At 43.0% G+C, this 20,617-nt stretch overlaps 1 protein-coding gene across 1 annotated transcript in view; it reads right to left on the bottom strand.

Annotated features, from left to right (window-relative positions):
- Nucleotides 1–20,617, bottom strand: part of TENM1 (teneurin transmembrane protein 1) — a 384,715-nt gene that overhangs the window by 217,606 nt on the left and 146,492 nt on the right. Inside the window, exon 3 of the mRNA XM_081964396.1 lies at nucleotides 4,207–4,467. Within this exon, the coding sequence (XP_081820522.1) occupies nucleotides 4,207–4,467 (261 nt within the window). The remainder of the gene's footprint in view (nucleotides 1–4,206; nucleotides 4,468–20,617) is intronic.

Here is a 20,617-nt window from a genome sequence, read left to right as displayed (position 1 = left end):
CCATCGACGTGAATGATGTCAAGTTCACCATGCCTATCCAGTCACATGACCACCAAGCCATGCCTACCCAGTTGGTCATTAGGGCAGAGAACCAGTTGTTAAATTAATTGAATCCCATCACTGGATATATAGATATAGCTAAAGTTGGATATATAGATATATAGATGATATAGATGGAGATATAGATGATATAAATATATAGATAGATATGGATATATGGATACTGTATATAGATGATATAGATTTAGATAGATATAGATAGATATATAGCTATAGTTATAGATAGATATAAATATACATTTCAATCAGGAACAATTATATTCAGAAGTTGCTCAGGCAGATGTGTTGCTAACTGGAGAATCGGGAAGAGGAGGAAGAACGCAATCAGACTCGCAAGATTCTGTTATTGCAGCCAATCTCAATAAAAATAGTTTTAGCCTCCCTGTAGAGGTGATCTTGTGGTGGGGCTCTTGCGCTTTGGAAATAAACATCTACTTGTATGTGCAGAATGCGTTCTGGCATTCTAATCCATGATGGTATCTCCTCTTTCTTTTCTTTTCTTTTACCACCACTGCGCTTAGAATGTTCTGCGCTCTCCTAGATTGAAGACTGTATTCCCTTGAGTGCCCATCTTTTTTCTCAGGCATGTTGATTTCAAGTTTATAGCATCCCTTCTTCCTCAAGCACTGATTGTTGTGCAAGCATAAGGAAAAGCGAGAGGAGCACAGGCCTGGTTCCCACAGAACACTTAACTGGGTTAATGGAGTGTGTATATTAATGTGTTGTGAAAATAACAAGAATTAATCCAGTCAATTAACCTCCCAGATAATTTAACAGCCCAAAGTCAACCCAATTGTGTGCGAGCTTAACCTAACTCTACCAAGCTAGCAATGCTACAGGGAAAACCCAGTTAATTGACCCTTTCTGCCTACTTTGTTTTCTAAAAAAGAGAACTGAAAAGGAAAAGGGATTGAGGAGGCAAAGCCTTTCGCCTTACTGCAAAGGTTTCGTAGTACAAAGACACAACACAAAGGATGATTTCTCCGCCCAAGCTGTACCCACTTTTGCCTGACCAAGAAGACGGGGCCAAGGGATGATTTCAAGGCCCTTCGGGAAGTGGTGGGATTCAAATAATTTAACAACCAGTTCTCTGCCTTAATGACCAGCTGGGTAGGCGTAGCTCGGTGGTCATGTGACCATGTGGGCATGGCCAACTCAACGTCACTCACGTCGATGGGCGCTTCGCCTTAGCAGTTACAATGCAATCAGGGTTAACCGGAGAGGCAGATTCTGTAAGCAGGGCAATAAAGATGAGGCTAGAAACAACACCAGCGTTAGCATTCCAAATACCATGCAAAAGTAAATCAGAGTCCAGAACAGAATCATCCTTAAAGTTCCAATTTAATAATACAGGCATGTTGGCATTACGCTATGAAATTTCAACTCTAATGTACATCCTGTGGGTTCACCCAGTTGAAAGTTCATATCCATCCCTACACCCCATAATTCATCACATGTTCCAATCATCATCTTCCACGCTGGCATCTACACCCCTCTGCTTCCGGTCAGGTGTCGAGGTGCGGAGACAAAAGATGACCTTGAGCTTCTAGGAAGAATCACAACAATACATTCCATAATCCTACTCCTTTCTATTCCCCCCTCCCAACTACTACACTAATGAAGCACATAGGAAATGATAAGAAAGTGTGGCAGGCCAAAGATTCTTAAAGGAACCTCTGCAGGCCTGACAACCAGAATGTTTCCTTCCTTCCTGCCTTCCTTACAGGATTAGCCCTGGAAGTAGAAAAACACAAAATGATATTTCTTCCAACAACCGGTTCTCCCAACTGCTTAGAAAGTTCACAATTGGTTCTCCCAAATCGGTGCGAACCGGCTGAATCCCACCAAGGGATTCCGGGTCTTTGAAGAAGGACTTATGAGATGAGCACAAGGGGGGCAGATGAGCACAGCTAATAAATTCCTATTTTCACTAATAAAGATAAGTCCTCGACCTACGGCTGCGACTGAGCCCAAAATTTCTGTTCCTGAGTGAAACATTTGCTAAGTGAGTTTTGCCCCCGTTTACGACCTTTCTTGCCACAGCTGTTAAGCGAATCATTGCAATGGCTAAATTAGTAACATGGTTGCTAAATGAATCTGGCTTCCCCATTGACTTTGCTTTGTCAGAAGGTTGCAAAAAAGGATCACATGACCCCCCAGGACCAGGGCTGTCTTAACGCATGGGCCTGATGGGCACTTGAGCATAGGCCCCACGAGCATAGGGACCCCATACTAATCTGTGTACATTAACCCTTCAATGCACCTTGTATCATATAAATACAGCAACATTTTTATTACATTTTACTGCATTTTAAAATTAATACTAACATGCAAATATGTATTTAATTTTATCGACCATTTACATTTTTATTCCTGGGAGTAGTTGCCGTAGGGGCCGCAGTGCACTGCTTTGCCATAAAGCTGTTAAGACAGCCCTGCCCAGGACATTACAACCATCATAAATATGAGTCAGTTGCCATGCATCCGAATTTTGATCACATGACCATGGGAATGCTGTCATGGTTATAAGTGTGAAAAACAGTCATAAGTCACTTTTTTTTTCAGTGATGTTGTAACTTTGAACAGTCACTAAATGAACTGTTGTAAGTCGAGGACTACCTGTGATGCTAAGAGTAACAACAACAACGACACTGACTGACCCTTAGGGGGTCAGCATCGACCACTTTGGAGAATATTGCTCTAAGCTATATTACAGTTTGTTTATGATTAATGCCATGCAGAGATACAGCCACTATAGTAATAGCAATTAAGACATATATACTGCTTCATAGTGCTTTTACAGCCCTCTCTAAGCAGTTTACAGAGTCACCCTCTTGCCCCCAACAATCTCGGTCCTCATTTTACCAACCTCAGAAGGATGGAAAGCTGAGATAACCTTGAGCCAGTGAGACTCAAACTGCCAAAGTGCTGGCAGCCGGCAGTCAGCAGAAATAGCTTGCAGTAATGCACTATTGGAACTGCGCCACTATCATCTCCTCCTCCTCCTCCTCCTCCTCCTCCTCCTCCTCCTCCTCCTCCTCCTCCTCCTCCTCCTCCTCCTCCTCCTCCTCCTCCTCCTCCTCCTCCTCCTCCTCCTCCTCTATATAGCCATATATATAGCATTTCCCTGGCTCAGCTGATAAGGAGAAGAGCCTGTGGCTTAGTGGCTAACAAATCTGCCTAATATGTAATACAGCCCAGGTTCAAATCCCAGTAAGGGTATGGCTAGCTGATGAGAGCTAAATAGATTGAAATAGATCTATACTAGTCTCCCTTTATTTATTTATTAGCACAAATACAACACACACACACACACACACACACATATGGCTGTGTGTGTGTGTGTATGTTCCAGCATAACTCTGGAATGCCTTGAGCAATTTCAACCAAACGTGGTACACAGATGACTTACTCTCTGGAAACAAATACTGTGGGGGTAAGACGCCCCTAGCATAGTGGTGAAATTCAATTTTTTTGCTACCAGTTCAGTGGGTGTGGCTTGGTGGACGTGGCAAGGGAAGGATACTGCAAAATCCCCATTCCCTCCCCACTTCTGGGGAAATGATATTGCAAAATCTCCATTCCCACCCCACTCTGGAGCCCATCAGAGGTAGTATTTGTCGGTTCCCTGAACTACTCAAAATTTCCGCTACCGGTTCTCCAGAACCTGTTCAGAACCTGCTGAATTTCACCCCTGCTCTAACACCCCTCAGGGTATGTGATCTGTTAAGAGCCTGTTGTGCCTTAAAATGGCTTCTACCGTACTGCCATAAAATGGCTTCTACAGGAAAGCACAGTGGAGTTGGTATTGTCTTCACAGTACTCCACAAGGGGGGTCCCTCTTGTAAGGGCGAAAATCCAACATTAGAAAGTATCTTTGGTCTGGGATTATTTTTGAGGACAAATATATGGATTAGGATAAATAAATATCTGGGCGATTCCAGGTTATCAGTTAGTGGATTATAAAGCATGGTTTGAAGATTATTGCAATGCATGAAGTCTAGTAGCTATGATTTATTCAACACACTGAGGTTAAAGGAAACCATGGCTGGGAGGACTATCTGGACTTGGACACTGAAAGGGAAAGCAAGGAAAGTTAAATAAATCTGGATCTCTTAAAACTGATTGCCAAGGAGACTTCTTTACCGTTCTCTCCATCAGACTTCCTTTCGTGATCGGTATCGGTGAGGGACAAGGCTGAGTTTGCACGGCTTGATAAACAGGAGCTGTGTTCGGATTTCATTCCCGACATCCACATCCTCAAGGCCTGATCTGGTGAGGCACCTCCTTCCGTCTCGGTATCCATATCCGACCCCATCTCGATAGGATAGCCGTGCTGAGAAACGGTGTGCAGATCCCCCTGGTAGCCAGCACATAACATATGGGAAGAGTCGCAGAATTCCAGCTCTGTAACAAATTGAAAAACCAGAATATGGTTTGTATGCAAAAAGGGCAGTTCAGTTGTTGTTTTTTAATTTGCTCACAATTCCACAATTCAGGTGATTTATAAAGTATACAAAACCTTTGCCAGACCAATTCTTGAGTACAGCTCATCCGCCAGGAATCCACATTAACACGATTGAGCAGGTCCAGAGGTATTTCATGAGAAGAGTACTCCACTCCTCTACTCACAATAGAATTCCCTGTGCCACCAGGCTTCAAATTTGGGACTTGGACAATCTGGAACTGCACCGCCTGCTGTCCGATCTAAGCATAGTACACAAAATTGTCTACTACAATGTCTTACCTGTCAATGACTACTTCCCCTTCAACCACAGTAGTACAGGGGCAAACAATCAATACAAACTCAAGGTAAACCGCTCCAAACTCAATTGCAGAAAATACGACTTCAGCAACAGAGTGCTCAACGCCTGGAATGCTCTACCCGACTCCGTTGCTACAGCCTCAAACCCTCAATCTCAAACTGTCTACCGTGGACCTCACCCCATTCTTAAGAGGTCGGTAAAGGGGGCATGCATAAGCGCACCAGCCTACCATCCATGTCTTACTGTCTCCATTTATCTGTGTTTACTTCCTTTGTTCATGTTTATGTTCATACCTATACTTGTTATCTTGTACATATTTGAAAAACAAACAAACAAAATGGACCAAATACCCTTCCCCATTCATGTTCTAGAATTGTGGTGATTTTATATAAGCTCAGTATTAAAAAAAAAAAACTAAGAAAAAGAATACATACAGTTATAAAAGAAGGGGGAGAAGGCTAAAGTGGAGACAGTTTGGTGTAGGCACCAGATAGAAACCAGGAGACTGAGAGTTCTAGTTCAGCTTTAGGCATAAAGGTCAGCCTGGTGACTTTGGACCAATCACCAGGAGACTGGGAGTTCTAGTTCTGTCTTAGGCATGAAAGGCAGCTGGGTGACTTTGGGCCAATCACCAGGAGACTGGGAGTTCTAGTTCTGTTTTAGGCATGAAAGGCAGCTGGGTGACTTTGGACCAATCACCAGGAGACTGGGAGTTCTAGTTCTGTCTTAGGCATGAAAGGCAGCTGGGTGACTTTGGGCCAATCACCAGGAGACTGGGAGTTCTAGTTCTGTCTTAGGCATGAAAGGCAGCTGGGTGACTTTGGGCCAATCACCAGGAGACTGGGAGTTCTAGTTCTGTCTTAGGCATGAAAGGCAGCTGGGTGACTTTGGGCCAATCACCAGGAGACTGGGAGTTCTAGTTCTGTCTTAGGCATGAAAGCCAGCTGGGTGACTTTGGGCCAATCACCAGGAGACTGGGAGTTCTAGTTCTGTCTTAGGCATGAAAGGCAGCTGGGTGACTTTGGGCCAATCACCAGGAGACTGGGAGTTCTAGTTCTGTTTTAGGCATGAAAGGCAGCTGGGTGACTTTGGACCAATCACCAGGAGACTGGGAGTTCTAGTTCTGTCTTAGGCATGAAAGGCAGCTGGGTGACTTTGGGCCAATCACCAGGAGACTGGGAGTTCTAGTTCTGTCTTAGGCATGAAAGGCAGCTGGGTGACTTTGGGCCAATCACCAGGAGACTGGGAGTTCTAGTTCTGTCTTAGGCATGAAAGGCAGCTGGGTGACTTTGGGCCAATCACCAGGAGACTGGGAGTTCTAGTTCTGTCTTAGGCATGAAAGGCAGCTGGGTGACTTTGGGCCAATCACCAGGAGACTGGGAGTTCTAGTTCTGTCTTAGGCATGAAAGCCAGCTGGGTAACTTTGGGCCGATCACCAGGAGACTGTGACTTCCAGTCCTGCCTTAGCTACAAAAATCTGGGTGAAATCACAGAGTTGTTATTGTGAGGAAAATAGAGAAGAATTAGGAATGTTCATCACATTGAGATATTTTTAAAAATAAAGGAAACACTAAAATAGAATTAAAATAAAGTAGGAATCAAAAAGATACGGTTATATATTCACAGCCACAGATATATCACCATTGGAGTCACGATTCATTACAGTGGTCTGTAGCTGATCTGTATAAATCAATTCTGCAAACCACTGAATAATGAGAGTGACGTATTTTTGTCTCCCTTATACTGAATGGTAACATTTCCCCCCATGAAAGTCTATTTTTTTTGTCCTCATGTTAACTCCCATGTGATGGAGATCAACTTCAAAAAGAATATAAACCTCTGAAAATATTAAATCTCAAAGTTGAGCTTATCCATGTAATTGCTTCTTATCCAAATGGTACAATATATTCAAATACAGTATTAATTTCATCGCATCTCCCACAACCTCAATGCAACAAGGTCAATTTCTGAAATACTATTTCTTGTCCGAAAGGATATAATCTTTTAAAAAAATTATTGATGGTTCAGTAAAATGTGCAAAAAGAAACAGCAAAATGAAAAGCAAAAATGCATGTGCATACTTAACGGATTTGGCAGGGGAGAATGAAAAGAGCAAATGAAAATAATCTACATTTTAAAAACAAAATTATAAAATATTTCCTCTCTTTCTTTATCTTTCTCCTATCTTTTCTCCCCAGTCACTCATTGCTATTTTTATACTTTATCGTGGGCATTACGACTCCTTTCCATTTGAATCATTTTAATGAGGATGGTTTTTAAGATTATTTAAACAACTTTCTCTTCCTATTTAGTTTGGAAACTACCTCTGGAACTAAAAAAATGTAGATGATGATGAGAAGCAGAAGATGGAGCCCTTGCTATCTTATCTCACCATCTTCCAGACCCCTGATGTCATATTACAAGAGAGACAGGATGTGGTGACCAGTTTGTATTTTTATTTTTTACAATTTGCTATTTTCAGATACAAAATGATCCTTGAATTACGTTCACAACTCAGCCCGAAATTTCTGTTGCTAAGTGAGACGTTTTTTTTGTGAGCTTTGCCCCATTTTACGAACTTCGTTGCCGGAGTTGTTGAGTGAATCGCCGCAGTTGTTAAATTAGTCACAGGGACGTTAAGTGAATCTGGATTCCCCCACTGACTCTGCTTTGTCAGAAGGTCACAAAAGGGGATCACTGACCTGGGACCCTGCAACCGTCATAAATACAAGTCAGCAGTCAGAATTTGGATCACGTAACCATGGGGATGCTGCAACAGTGGTGTGAAAAATGGCCATAAATTACTATTTTTAGTGCCATCTAACTTTGAACGGACGCTAAACAAAGTTGTTAAGTTGAAGATTATTTATACATTTGTGAGCAACAATTTTGCAAACTTGTCTGAATGATCCAACATGCCCGTGCTTTCCAAAATGGTGTGTTTTGTGTTCCCTTTGTGGAACACTGCTGGGGTCCAAAAACTAAGAAAGACACGTTGAGACAGTTTTTCTCCACCCTTCCTCACCCATAGACAGAATCTTGCCAAATTAAAGTCAACTACTTCCACCATGAAACACATAAACCAGGAGCTGTTCAGGGGTGTTATTTACTTATCTTCCCTACCGGTTTGCAAATGTGAGCGGGCCCGCGCCACCTCCGCACAGGCACACATCCTTCACCGCATGCACTTTTGGTGAAAAAAAGGGCCTAAATAGGATGCCGTAGAGCTGGGGAGGGAGGCCCCCCCCCTCACGATTTCCGCTACCGGTTCGAGCGAACCGAACAGCCTAAATACCACCTCTGGAACTGTTAGAGAGGAACCATCTTCACCCTTTTTCTTCCACGCAAACTATCAGAAGTACACTGTCTCTTGCTGCTCTGAAATGCACTGCCTTCCTCTTGGGAATCCTGACAACATTCCATTGCAAACGCTTGTTAAGTGTGGTGTTCCAACTCCCAACTGGATGCGTTTTGTCTGAAGCTCTCAGAGTGGCCTAAACGGTGGAGTTTAGCTATGCACATCTAATCTTGTTAGCTTCACTCCCGAATATTCCTTGGGGGAGAGACATCTCCAGGCAGGTTTTTGCATTGGTAATTTTAGGCGCTCCTTTTCTACGTACACATATGTCCTCGTACGCAAAACTCAGGCTGAGTTTCCAGATTGGAAACCTTATGATTTACATAGTAGAGGTGTTGATTCCTAAATGTAAGTTATTCTCTTTTTTTATATTTTTAAATATATATTTTATTACCGTATTTTTCGGAGTATAAGACGCACCTTTTTCCCTCAAAAAAAAAAAGAGGGTGAAAATCTGGCTGCATCTTAAACACTGAATACAGCATTTTTGGCCTTCTGAAACCATGCCCCCTTTGCAAAAATGGCAATGCTTAGCGTAGAGGAGGCTTCCAGAGTGTTCCTGGCAGCTGGGGAGGGCAGAAATGAGTGAAAAACGGGCCTTGTGTGTAAAGCTTCAGATCCTTCACTTGCCTAATCTGTGAAAAGGCCTTTTCTGGTTATAGTAGCCACAAGGTGGCACTTTTGTTAAAGTAGAAAATGGTCATACTGTTCTTTGCTCTCATACAGGTGGCTGGAGAGGGAAAGTCTACTTTTGTTCCTCCTCAATATTATTCAAAGACCCATAAATCAAGATAGGGACTTCTCTGATGAGAAATTTCCAAAGAGATTTTTCACCCCTGCTAATAAAAGAGAGCTAGAAGTTCCTAAGGTAAAGATAAAGGTTCCCCTCGTACATATGTGCTAGTCGTTCCTGACTCTAGGGGGTGGTGCTCATCTCCATTTCAAAGCGGAAGAGCCAGCGCTGTCTGAAGACATCTCCGTGGTCATGTGGCCGGCATCAATGCCGAACGTGCACGGAACACTGTTACCTTCCCACCAAAGGTGGTTCCTATTTTTCTACTTGCACTTTTTAAGATAGTTTTGAACTGCTAGGTTGGCAGAAGCTGGGACACATAACGGGAGCTCACTCTGTTACACAGCGCTAGGGATTCGAACTGCTGAACTGCCAACCTTTCTGATTGACATGCTCAGGGTCTTAGCCACTGAGCCACCGCGTCCTACCTCTTCATAAGTTAGTATTGCAAGCGAACTCTGCCCTCACTTCCAGGAGCTCAACTCATTCGAACTTGACTGGCTCAAGGTTGACTCAACCTTCCATCCTTCCAAGGTCAGCAAAATGAGAACCCAGATTTTGGGGGGCAAGAGGCCAACTCTGTAAGACGGTAAGAGACGACGATAAAGCACTGTGAAGTGGTATATAAGTCTAAGTAGCTATCTCAGGCTCCAAGATTTTGTACCACTTCCATAATTATTTTGTTTCTACAAAAATTTGTACCATTAAGCCTCCTGATTGAAATCAGTGTGATTCTTGCTCCCTTGAGCCTGCTCTGGTGTACAAGATTGGACAGTTCTCAATCTGATCAAGATTTAGGCAGTGGTTTAGGAAACACCCTGCTACAAACGCCAATGTCGTATCTGCCATTTTGGCGACTCACAAAAACGCTGACAAGAAGGGTCCAGTCCAATGCACTTGGGGAGATATATTTCATATTAGTACAGGGGGCCAGATCCAGCCTGTGGGATGCGTAGATTTGACCCATGGGACCACCCTGGAAACAGCGAAGGACTGGCCCGCGGTGCTTCTGCCAGCAAAAACGGAGCTCCATTTTTGCTGGCAGAGAGTTGCAGGAGGCTGTCGCAACCCCAAATGGAGCTCGGAGGCCCGTTTTCTCTGGCAGAGCGCTTGGGCCTCCACAGGCGCCCCCGACACAAGTGACGTTGAGCTGGTCACATCTACACCCACCCCAGCCATGCCCCCCCCCCCGAGGTCAAACACAACCCTGATGCGGCCCCCAATGAAATCGAGTTTGACACCCCTGTTTTAGTAAGAATGAGTTAAATTGCAACTACGTCCTTTTCTTCTTAATCAATCTTGCTAAAGAGTCACTATGAAAATTGGTAAGGAAAGGAATTGCTTTTAGTTTCAGGCATTCTCCCCAAGATCCTGCTCCAATTCATTACAGGTAATCCTTCACTGCTGGGAAATGCTTGTGTTGAGATGCCAACGACATGGGAAACATCTGCATCCTCCACATCTCCCTGACTCACCCAATACACCAGACAATAACATGGCCTGCCTGTTACAGTGAATCCATATAAATATTTTTAGCAGAAAAGTCTTTTCAGGCACTCCGCTCCGCTGAGGAAACATCTCCGTTCCCAGCCGAGCTGGTGGAGCGCAGGCAGGCGTCGTTGCTTCGCCAGGGGCGGGGCAAGACTGTACTTCCGGTTTTAGCGCCGGAAGGGAGCGCGCGAGCCAGGTGGAGCGCTGAAAGGGAGCGTGTGAGCCAGGTGGAGCGCTGAAAGGGAGCGCGCGCGATCCGGTGCGATCCAGCAGGAACCCACCACTGGATAAGATATCATCAATATGCAGATGACACCCAGCTTTATAGCTTTACTCCAGGGTCTCTTTGGGGTGCCTTGGCCTGTCCGCTATCCAGTCATGGGCTACACTGTCTCTTATCTGCCCATTCTCTAGGCCAGGCGTGTCTAACTCAAGGCCCGGGGCCCAGATCCAGGCCACGGAGCCGCCCTGGAAACAGCGAAAGACCGGTCCGCGGTGCCTCTGTCAGCAAAAACAGAGCTCTTTTTCACTGGCAGAAAGTTGCAGGAGGCCATTGCAGCCCAAAACGGAACCCGTGACGGCTGCACACGGCCTTCCTGAGCTCTGTTTTTGCTGGCAGAGGGCTGCAGGAGGCCATCACAGCCAAAAACAGAGGTCGGGAACCCGTTTTCACTGGCAGAGTCCTTGGGCTGCCACAGGAGCCCCGACAAGAGTGACGTCGAGCTGGCCATGCCCATCCTGGCCACACCCTCCAGAAGTCAAACACAACCCTGATGTGGCCATCAATGAAAGTGAGTTTGACCCCTGCTCAAAGACCCTTGACGGTGTCTTGTAGCCATGATCACATACTATTACAATAGCCCAGGTTAAAAGCTGAAAAGGGAAGATGCTAAGGACGAATTACGCTGCAAAAGAATAAATGAGAGAAAACAAGATATCCACAAGAAAGAAAATGAATCATTCCCACCATCAAAACACGGTGTCTTTGGTGCACAATGTAGCTGAATTGAGAGGCAGTTGTGTGTGCATTTATGAGCACATGCATGAAGAATCTATCTAAACACACACACACACACACAGACACAAAATGGTGATGTAAATATAAGGAACCATATTTAGCATAATGAATATATTGTAGGAAAGCAAGCAATAAAATTTTCATCCAGCCAGAGGTGGCCGTGAAGCGAAATGTAGCATCCAATTAATGAATCCAGGAGTGAACTACTACTATTATTATTTTTTACTATCTGATATTACAGCAATGTCACAGTTCAGCATTTTCTCATTTCTTGGCATTTAATTCCACTTTGCATTTAACTGTACACTTAATGTGGTTTTCGCTGTTTGGAGGGAGAGAGAAAAAAAAGCATGAATGCATTTGCCAAACAGAAATATGGAATAAGTGCCTTGGAGAAAGCTGGAAAGAAAGAAAAAAAAAAAAGACCAAGGAAACAAATGTGCAGAAATCACACTGCTAAGTGTGAATTGGCAATCGCTGGGGTTGATCACCCCTAAAATATATGGGTGAGTTGGTCGCCACTGTGAGTCTCCTACTTAGCAGAAAAAGAAAAGGAATGAAATATGAGTGACTCCATTTGGGAAGCAGAAACCTCGTCTTTCAAACTAATGCTTTTTGCTTTAATTAGGAATGAAATATTTACTTTTTCAATTTGGCAAGAGCAGAAACCTTTTGGAAGAGAAAGCAAGCAAGCAAGGAACCCCTTAAGTGGCTGTTTCATTTTGTTCTTTCTCCAGAGAACAGAAAGGCTATCCCAGTTTCTATCAGAGAAGAGATGATTTTTTTTTAAAAAAATTGTACATTCTTATAAAAACTCTTAGTACAGGAGTTCACGAGCAAGGGTTCCTATCTCCTGAAAACAAGAATGAGAATTGCTGATGGTAACACATTAGGTTGCTTTCCCAAAGCCTTGGTATGTCTTGCCCAAAACTAGGTATGTCTATTCTGACGAAGAGAAGGACTTGGGGTGAGGTGATAGCAGTCTTCCAGTACTTGAGGGGTTATCACAGAGAAGAAGGGTTGACCTATTCTCCGGAGCTCCTGAGGACAGAACAAGAAGCAACAGGTGGAAGATCGTTAAAGATCATTAAAGAGAGATAGTTTCTTCTTTTCCAATCAAAAAACGCTTTGTTGAATACATCAGGATTTTGCCATTCCTCCAATTGCCAGCAACATACAGAAAAGATTAATTTGCCCAATCCTTTCCACCCATGAATCTGAAAGTTCGCATGGGAATATTTGGACGTCGGAAGGGCAGCTCTTTTCCAAAAACCTATATGCATGTAATTTGGGGAAAGAAAGAAAAAAAATGATCTCAGTTTTGTGTGTAAATAGGTAAAGGTTCCCCTCGCACATACGTGCTAGTCGTTCCTGACTCTAGGGGGCAGTGCTCATCTCCGTTTCAAAGCCAAAGAGCCACTGCTGTCTGAAGACATCTCCGTGGTCATGTGGCCGGCATGACTAAACGCTGAAGGTGCACGGAACGCTGTTACCTTCCCACCAAAGGTGGTTCCTATTTTTCTACTTGCATTTTTTACGTGCTTTCAAACTGCTAGGTTGGCAGAAGCTGGGACAAGTAACCGGAGCTCACTCCATTATGTGGCGCTAGGGATTCAAACTGCCGAACTGCCAACCTTTCTGATCAACAAGCTCAGCGTCTTAGCCACTGAGCCACCACGTCCCTTTGTGTGTAAATAGGCTTTTAAAAAACACAACCCAACTTTCTGTTGAAATAATGCATAAAATACATTCATAATGTAGTTGATTATATGCAAGAGAGGATTTTGTGCTCAGGTTCAAGCTACCCCAGTGAGGGAACTGATTGTTTCTTTTATTTGCAGCTTGTTGTCCCCTTGTACACTTGGGAATGAAAAGCTAGAGAAAATGGATCTTTTAGTAGACCCAGCAGCCTTTTCTCATTCTCTCAGAACAAATGGGGATAAAATTGGAAGGCATTGTCATGGCCCTCTCAGGAGGCTCTTCATCCAAGGAGAAGGAGCAAGGATCAGATGAAGCATCCCCAGGCTCAATTCTGAGGAATTGTCCTTGAAACGCCGGAGTTGTAGCAGAATATATGATATTCCATTCTTTGCTCATCAGTTCTGATTCCACTGCTCAGGCTCATTTATGCAAGGAAAAGACAGAGAGGCCAAGAAAGGCTTGGAAAGGAAACTTGCAGTTCAGACTGTCAGTGCTGGAAAAGGAGCATAAGGCAGACCCAGAAGGAGATGGAATTCAACGTCAACTACAGCGGCAAGAAATAACAAATGTCTGAGGTCACGAGAAGTGGAAGAACTGAAATTTTGTTATCTCCCTCAACAACTTGATGTGGTAAAAGAGAGGAGGAGGAGGAGGAAGAGGAGGAGGAGGAGGAGGAGGAGGAGGAGGAGGAGGAGGAGGAGGAGGAGGAAGACTGAGTCAACTTTGAGTCGGCGAGAATCAAACTCCTGGCAATGGGCAGAGTCAGCCTGCCATACTGCATTCTAACCACAGTACCACTAGGAAGGAAAATGAGAGAGGGAAGAAGGAAGGGAGGGAGGGAGGGAGGGAGGGAGGGAAGAAGGAAGGAAGGAAGGGAGGGAGGGAGGGAAGAAGGAAGGAAGGAAGGAATAGCAATAGCACTTAAACTTCTACATTCTCCAATGAGGACCCAGATTGCCCCCAACAATTCCTTATCTAAAACGTTAAACAGAATGACCACAGAATGACCATCCTTCCATTCCCCATTATCCTGTCAAGAGCTGAAGAATCTTCTTGGATGAGAAGCGAAATGTCTTCCAAAGGAAAAAAAACACAAGAAAGTCCAGTTGCCTCCGGAAAAAGAGCCACGACCTGGACGACTGAGAATCTCTACAGACATTTAGCTATACAATTTGGGATGAACCCCCTTTGAATGGTGTGGTAGTAGGAAGGGATTTCCAGAGAATGCACGGGGGAAGGGAGGCACGGGGGGGGGGGGGGGTTGCACGCATATGCAGGGGGATGGGGTGTGCAATGGGGTGTCACGCACACATTGCATTATGAGAATGGGCCTAGGCATGTGCGCTGCCGCACATGTGCATGCACTCTCAGCATGTAATGACAAAAAGGTTAGCCATCACTGCTACAGAGTTTAAATATGGCTGGAGTTTTTAATCTGTGATTAAAACTCCTTAAAAGAAGAAAAGAAAGTATTTATATTGATACACATTTTACACTATCGGATTCATTTTTTTCTCCTATACTAGTATTTTCATTTTATACTGTCCTTTGGGCTGGGTTAATACTTTGCCATAAAGCATTTATTTATTATATTAAAAAATCCTTAAGTATATTATTCCAAAATATCCAGTTAGTTACAGTATATAAATAATGGGCAAATGCAATGATTTTTTTAACAAGTTTTACATCTTTTAAATGTGGTTTTCTAAAATGATCTATTATGGGATATTTAATGCACTCTCACTGGGAGAATACAGATACACACAGACACACAAACACGCACATTGCAATCAAAATAAAATGGACAGAAAGACAAGGAGATTCAAAGCATGACAGTTGTATGGAATAAGGTAGGAACAAAAGCTAGAAAATGCCACTGTTAGCCTGGCAAAAATCCCAGAATGAGCAGGAGGTGCAAATTAAACCAATCATCACCTACACCACCTCTAGAGACTATTGAGGCAGAGGCACGGAGACTGGTGGCTGTGCAAAACATTTGAAAGGAAAGGCAATTCATTTCAAATTATTTGATCGGGTTATTCCTGGATAATTTCTGGGTAGTAGAGGTGTTGGACAAGGAGGAAGAACCAAAGTCAATATCTACCTTCAACCATGGAAGTTTCCATCAAGGGAGTTCAATAATTTCTACCCAAATTATCTCACATGAGGGTGGGGTTTTTTTTTGGGGGGGGAGGATTGGAGAAGGTGTATTTTGTGCATCTACATGTTTGTGGGCATTATTTTGACCTCCTGTAGGAACAATGGGACATAAATGTTTTGTGAATTAGATTTATGTTCCACCTTCTCTCCGGGCAGAAAACACAGTACTTCTCCCAAAGTTTTCAAGAGGCAACTGGACTTTCTTTGGGGTTTTTTTTTGAAGACATTTAACTGCTCATCCAAGAAGCTTCTTCGGCTCTGACAGGATAGTGGGGAAGGGAAGGATTGATACTCCTTGCAGACAGCTGGTCATTTTCATCCTTTTAGAGGGTCATTGAAGCACTTGGAGGTTTGTCTGTGTCCTCAGGGTCACCTGAGTGGTGCAAATGGTTCCTGTAGTCTGCATTTTTTCCCTCTGGAAATCCATTCCAACTCCCACACCATTCGAAGGGTGATCATCCCAAATTGTATGGCTAAAAGTCTGTAGAGATTCTCAGTCATCCAGGTCATGGTTGTCCCAAAGGTGGTTTTTCAAGAGGCAACTGGACTCTCTTGTTTTTATTTTGAAGACGTTTCGCTTCTCATCCATGAAGCTTCTTCAGCTGTGACTGTCCATTGTAGCAGATAATTTTGTGTACTATGCTTAGGTCAGACTGCAGGCGTCATAGTTCTAAGTTGTTTCAAGCCTGGTGGTGTAAGGTATTCTGTTGTGAGCAAAAGAGTGGAAGACTCTTCTCATGGAATATCTCTGGACTCTCTCAATTGTATTAACGTCTGAAATGCAGTGCGGGTCCCAGACAGATGAGCTGCCAACACAATTCTCCACAACCAGCTCCGAGAGAAGCTGAAGAAGCTTCTTGGATGAGAAACAAAATGTCTTCACAAAAAAAACACCAAAGAATGTCCAGTTGCCTCCTGAAAAAGCACCTTTGGGACAACCATGACTTGGATGACTGAGAATCTCTAGAGATACAGTATTTCTCCAATTTTTGAACCCTATGAATTGAGGTGGTCTGATAAAAGTAACTAGTTTAAATGAACTTTCATTTCTAACCCTAAACATGAACCTCCGCAAGTCCAACATCTTCACCATAACGTCACTCTGGCTCTGTTAGAAGCAGACAATATGAACACCATTGTTGCATGTTTGGTATTCAGGATATGAGGAGATAAGGTTGGAGGTTTCTATTTTATGCATTAAAAGCTCGCTTGACGGGCATGTTTAAAAAGCAATTTGTTGCTCTACCTTAGGCAGTAAAATTTTTATAGTCCAGACCTGTTTCCTAATTTTAGTCCTGGAAAACTCCTGAGATTAATCCAGTAATCCTTAAATTGCAAGGCAGCTTATACCACCTCCTTGGGTCTGGGGGTAAAGTCAGAGAGGTTTTTTATCCCAGCTGTGTTGACAACCTGTCCTAATAGTCACAGAAGCTATAGACAGGTGCCAAACATCTGGAAGCTGCTGGCACCGGCAGCTCGATTCCTCTTTTTTGCACCTTTTCTGGCCAGGTAATGTAAGTAAGAAGGCAAATTTTAAGTTTTAAGTTTCTTGCAATTCTAAGGGAAGAATACCTTATTGCATTTTAATATTATTTATTATTATACATACATGTTATATATTATTTTATATTATAGAATACCTTATGGCATTTTTATGTTCCTTAGATGCAGCAGTGTGCAACATCTGAGGGTCAACTTCGAATGGAAACTAGCAGAAGCCATTTTCTCGCTTCTCAATTGCCACACACTATTGGCGGGGGATGAGGAGAGAGGTTGGAATGCATTGACAGACACAACAGTGATCTTTCTCGTGGGAACCAAGGTCATCTCCACAGGTGTCAGATGAAGGAGGATGGGAGTGCCTACAGAGCACACCAATTAATTTAATTGGACAATGTGACCTGTGACACTTGGGGAGGGAATCATTTTCTATTTTAGTTATGCTGAAACTCTGGGAAATATTTAGAATTGGTTTTCCATTTGAGTATGCCTTATATGATGTACCCAAACAAGAAGTTCTTTGAGGAGGATTCCAGCCTTGGAGTTTTGATTTGCTTGGGTTCATTAGCTGGAACCTAGACTCTGAGTTTGTTTTCATAAAAAGACAGAGCATACTTCACCAACCTTCCCCACCAATCATATTTCCTGATTGATGGACCATATATTTCAGTATATAAGAAGCTCCGAAATATAAGATGCAGCTAGCTTTTGGGGAGGAAAACAAGAAAAAAAATCTGCCTCCCAGCAATTTGCCTCCTTGCAGCAAACAGCAAACAGCCTGTTTCAGTTTAGCCTCATTAGCACAAGAGAAAAAAATCTGCCTCTGCCTCCCAGCAATTTGCCTCCTTGTAGCAAACAGCAAACAGCCTGTTTCAGTTTAGCCTCATTAGCACAAGAGAAAAAAATCTGCCTCTGCCTCCCAGCAATTTGCCTCCTTGTAGCAAACAGCAAACAGCCTGTTTCAGTTTAGCCTCATTAGCACAAGAGAAAAAAATCTGCCTCTGCCTCCCAGCAATTTGCCTCCTTGCAGCAAACAGCCTGTTTCAGTTTAGCCTCATTAGCACAAGAGAAAAAAAATCTGCCTCTGCTTCCCAGCAATTTGCCTCCTTGCAGCAAACAGCAAACAGCCTGTTTCAGTTTAGCCTCATTAGTACAAGAGAAAAAAATCTGCCTCTGCCTCCCAGCAATTTGCCTCCTTGTAGCAAATAACTAACAGCCTGTTTCAGTTTAGCCTCATTAGCACAAGAGAAAAAAATCTGCCTCTGCTTCCCAGCAATTTGCCTCCTTGTAGCAAACAGCAAACAGCCTGTTTCAGTTTAGCCTCATTAGCACAAGAGAAAAAAATCTGCCTCTGCCTCCCAGCAATTTGCCTCCTTGTAGCAAACAACTAACAGCCTGTTTCAGTTTAGCCTCATTAGCACAAGAGAAAAAAATCTGCCTCTGCTTCCCAGCAATTTGCCTCCTTGTAGCAAATAGCAAACAGCCTGTTTCAGTTTAGCCTCATTAGCACAAGAGAAAAAAATCTGCCTCTGCTTCCCAGCAATTTGCCTCCTTGTAGCAAACAACTAACAGCCTGTTTTAGTTTCAGTTTAGCCTGATTAGCACAAGAAAAAAAAAGTTATTTGAGGAAGATTCCAGCCTTGGAGTTTTGATTTGCTTGGGCTCATTATTCAGAACCTTCACACCGAGTTTGTTTTCATATAAAGGGGTCTTGACCAATAAATGTGACCCTGATTAATGTTTAATTATTAATGGCAACAATATGTCATTGCATGGCACTGTTTTCAATTTCCCATAACCCTTCACTATGACATGCTTCCCCAGGCCTGAGGAGAGGGGGATGCAGCCGGTACATTGTTCCGGGGCCCAGGGAGCTCAAAGGGGGCCCATGAAGGGGAAAATCAGCAAACTAAAGATGATTTTAAAAAATTTAAAATTATCAACTACGTCGCAGGGGCGACTGGTAGATTTGGCAAGACTCCGTATTGAGTCTGATATTGCAAAAAAGATTGATTTTGATGGTGTGATTTGCAATTTTGCTAGGAAAAAGCAAAAAAACTTTGTTTAGAAGAATATAAATGCCTTTACACCTCAACTATAATAACAGTTATGAGCTTGTAATCCATCTAGTATTAAATTCATTGCTTATGTATATTGTTTCATTATTGTTTATATACTAATGTGTATTATTGTTTTTATTATCTTTTACAGACGTACCTGTCCTCTTTTTAATACATTTGCAAATATGTTTGAATGTAATTAATAAATGTACAGTTATGACATTATTGATTTATGTGCCCAGGTGTAGGTGAGGTGGCCCATATTAGTCTTGTTCCAGCACTTAATATTCTTCCCTGTGCTTCCCAAACTCTCAATCTGAAAATGGCACACTGAGGTCTAGTCTGCTTTGGAGATATTCTTTACAATTACAAGATACCCAATCCTCTATAAATTAGTATACCCATTACAATACAATACAATACAATACAATAGTAGTTGGAAGGGACCTTGGAGGTCTTCTAGTCCAACCCCCTGCCTAGGCAGGAAACCCTATACTGTTTCAGACAGATGGCTATCCAACATCTTCTTAAAGACTTCCAGTGTTTCTGAAAACATTCAATTGGCCATTCAGAAATTCAGCTCCCTTCGTGGAAGAAAGTACTGGTAGGATTCAAAGCAGCCACCAGAGCCACTGAAGTGGAATGGGAAATGGAAAAGGGAGTTCAAAACTTTAGAGTGAAATTGCTTTAAGGTGAGTTTAAAAAAAAAAGAACAATGTTGTCCTAGAATTTATTGAATAAGGACAACTTGGGATGGACAATGGATTGTGACAAAAGTCAGCCAACATTAAATCTCCAAGAAATAAGTCCCGATCCATCATCTTGTCTTTAAGAGGCTGTACTCCTACATCAAGTGTTAACTTTGGGCCTGCAAGAGAGTAAAAAAACCCGAGAAATAGGACAACTAACTTGAGCAACAGTCATCCTTAATCAATGAAACGTCCAACTGTCACACATATACAAGATGGGGAAGTAATATCCTTCCTTGGAGCAGCAGAGAAGCCAAGTTGGTCCTCCAAAGAAAATAAATCAGAACCAAAGAGAGTAGAAGAGCTTACCAACAAATTAAACGGGTACCGGTCCTGTGAGCTCGTTCATGCCTGCAGGGCAGTCTGCTGCGAGCAGATAAGCAAAATCCAGAGTTTGTTATCGGAAGCAATATTTTGTCCTGCCTCATAAAAATTTGACACAGCTGGAGGTGAACTAATTGAGAAGGGAAGATAGCAACATTGAAGGGATTTCAAAATGTAATTAAAGAGCGATGAGCAAAGGGAATCTGTGGGAGAAGGAATGCCCTGAGCTTGGAGAACACCAAGTAGTTCAAAGCCACTTCCAAAAGTGACCTCTATTAATAAGGATGAGCAAATGGGTATTAAGTTGGTTGGGAAATTGGACATAATCTTCACTGCAGAGGCATGGGCTTCTGAAAACTACAACATGTATTTTTTGTTTTGTTGTATTTGTTATTGCTACATGGATGTAGAACTGAATCTGAAGATTGTTGAGTTAAGAGAACATACTTCACCAACCTGCCACTTTCCTGACTGATGTATATAGAGATTCTCAAACATCAGTGGTTAGAATCCAGTACTGCAGGCTACTTCTGCTGCCTGCTGGCTGCCGGCAGTTTGGCAGTTCGAATCTCACCAGGCACAAGGTTGAGTCAGCCTTCCATCCTTCCGAGGTGGGTTATAATGAGGACCCAGATTG

This window comes from Natrix helvetica, assembly GCF_964273705.1.
Source record: "Natrix helvetica genome assembly, chromosome: 11".
NCBI lineage: Eukaryota > Metazoa > Chordata > Lepidosauria > Squamata > Natricidae > Natrix > Natrix helvetica.
This window is presented reverse-complemented; position numbering and strand designations above follow the sequence as displayed.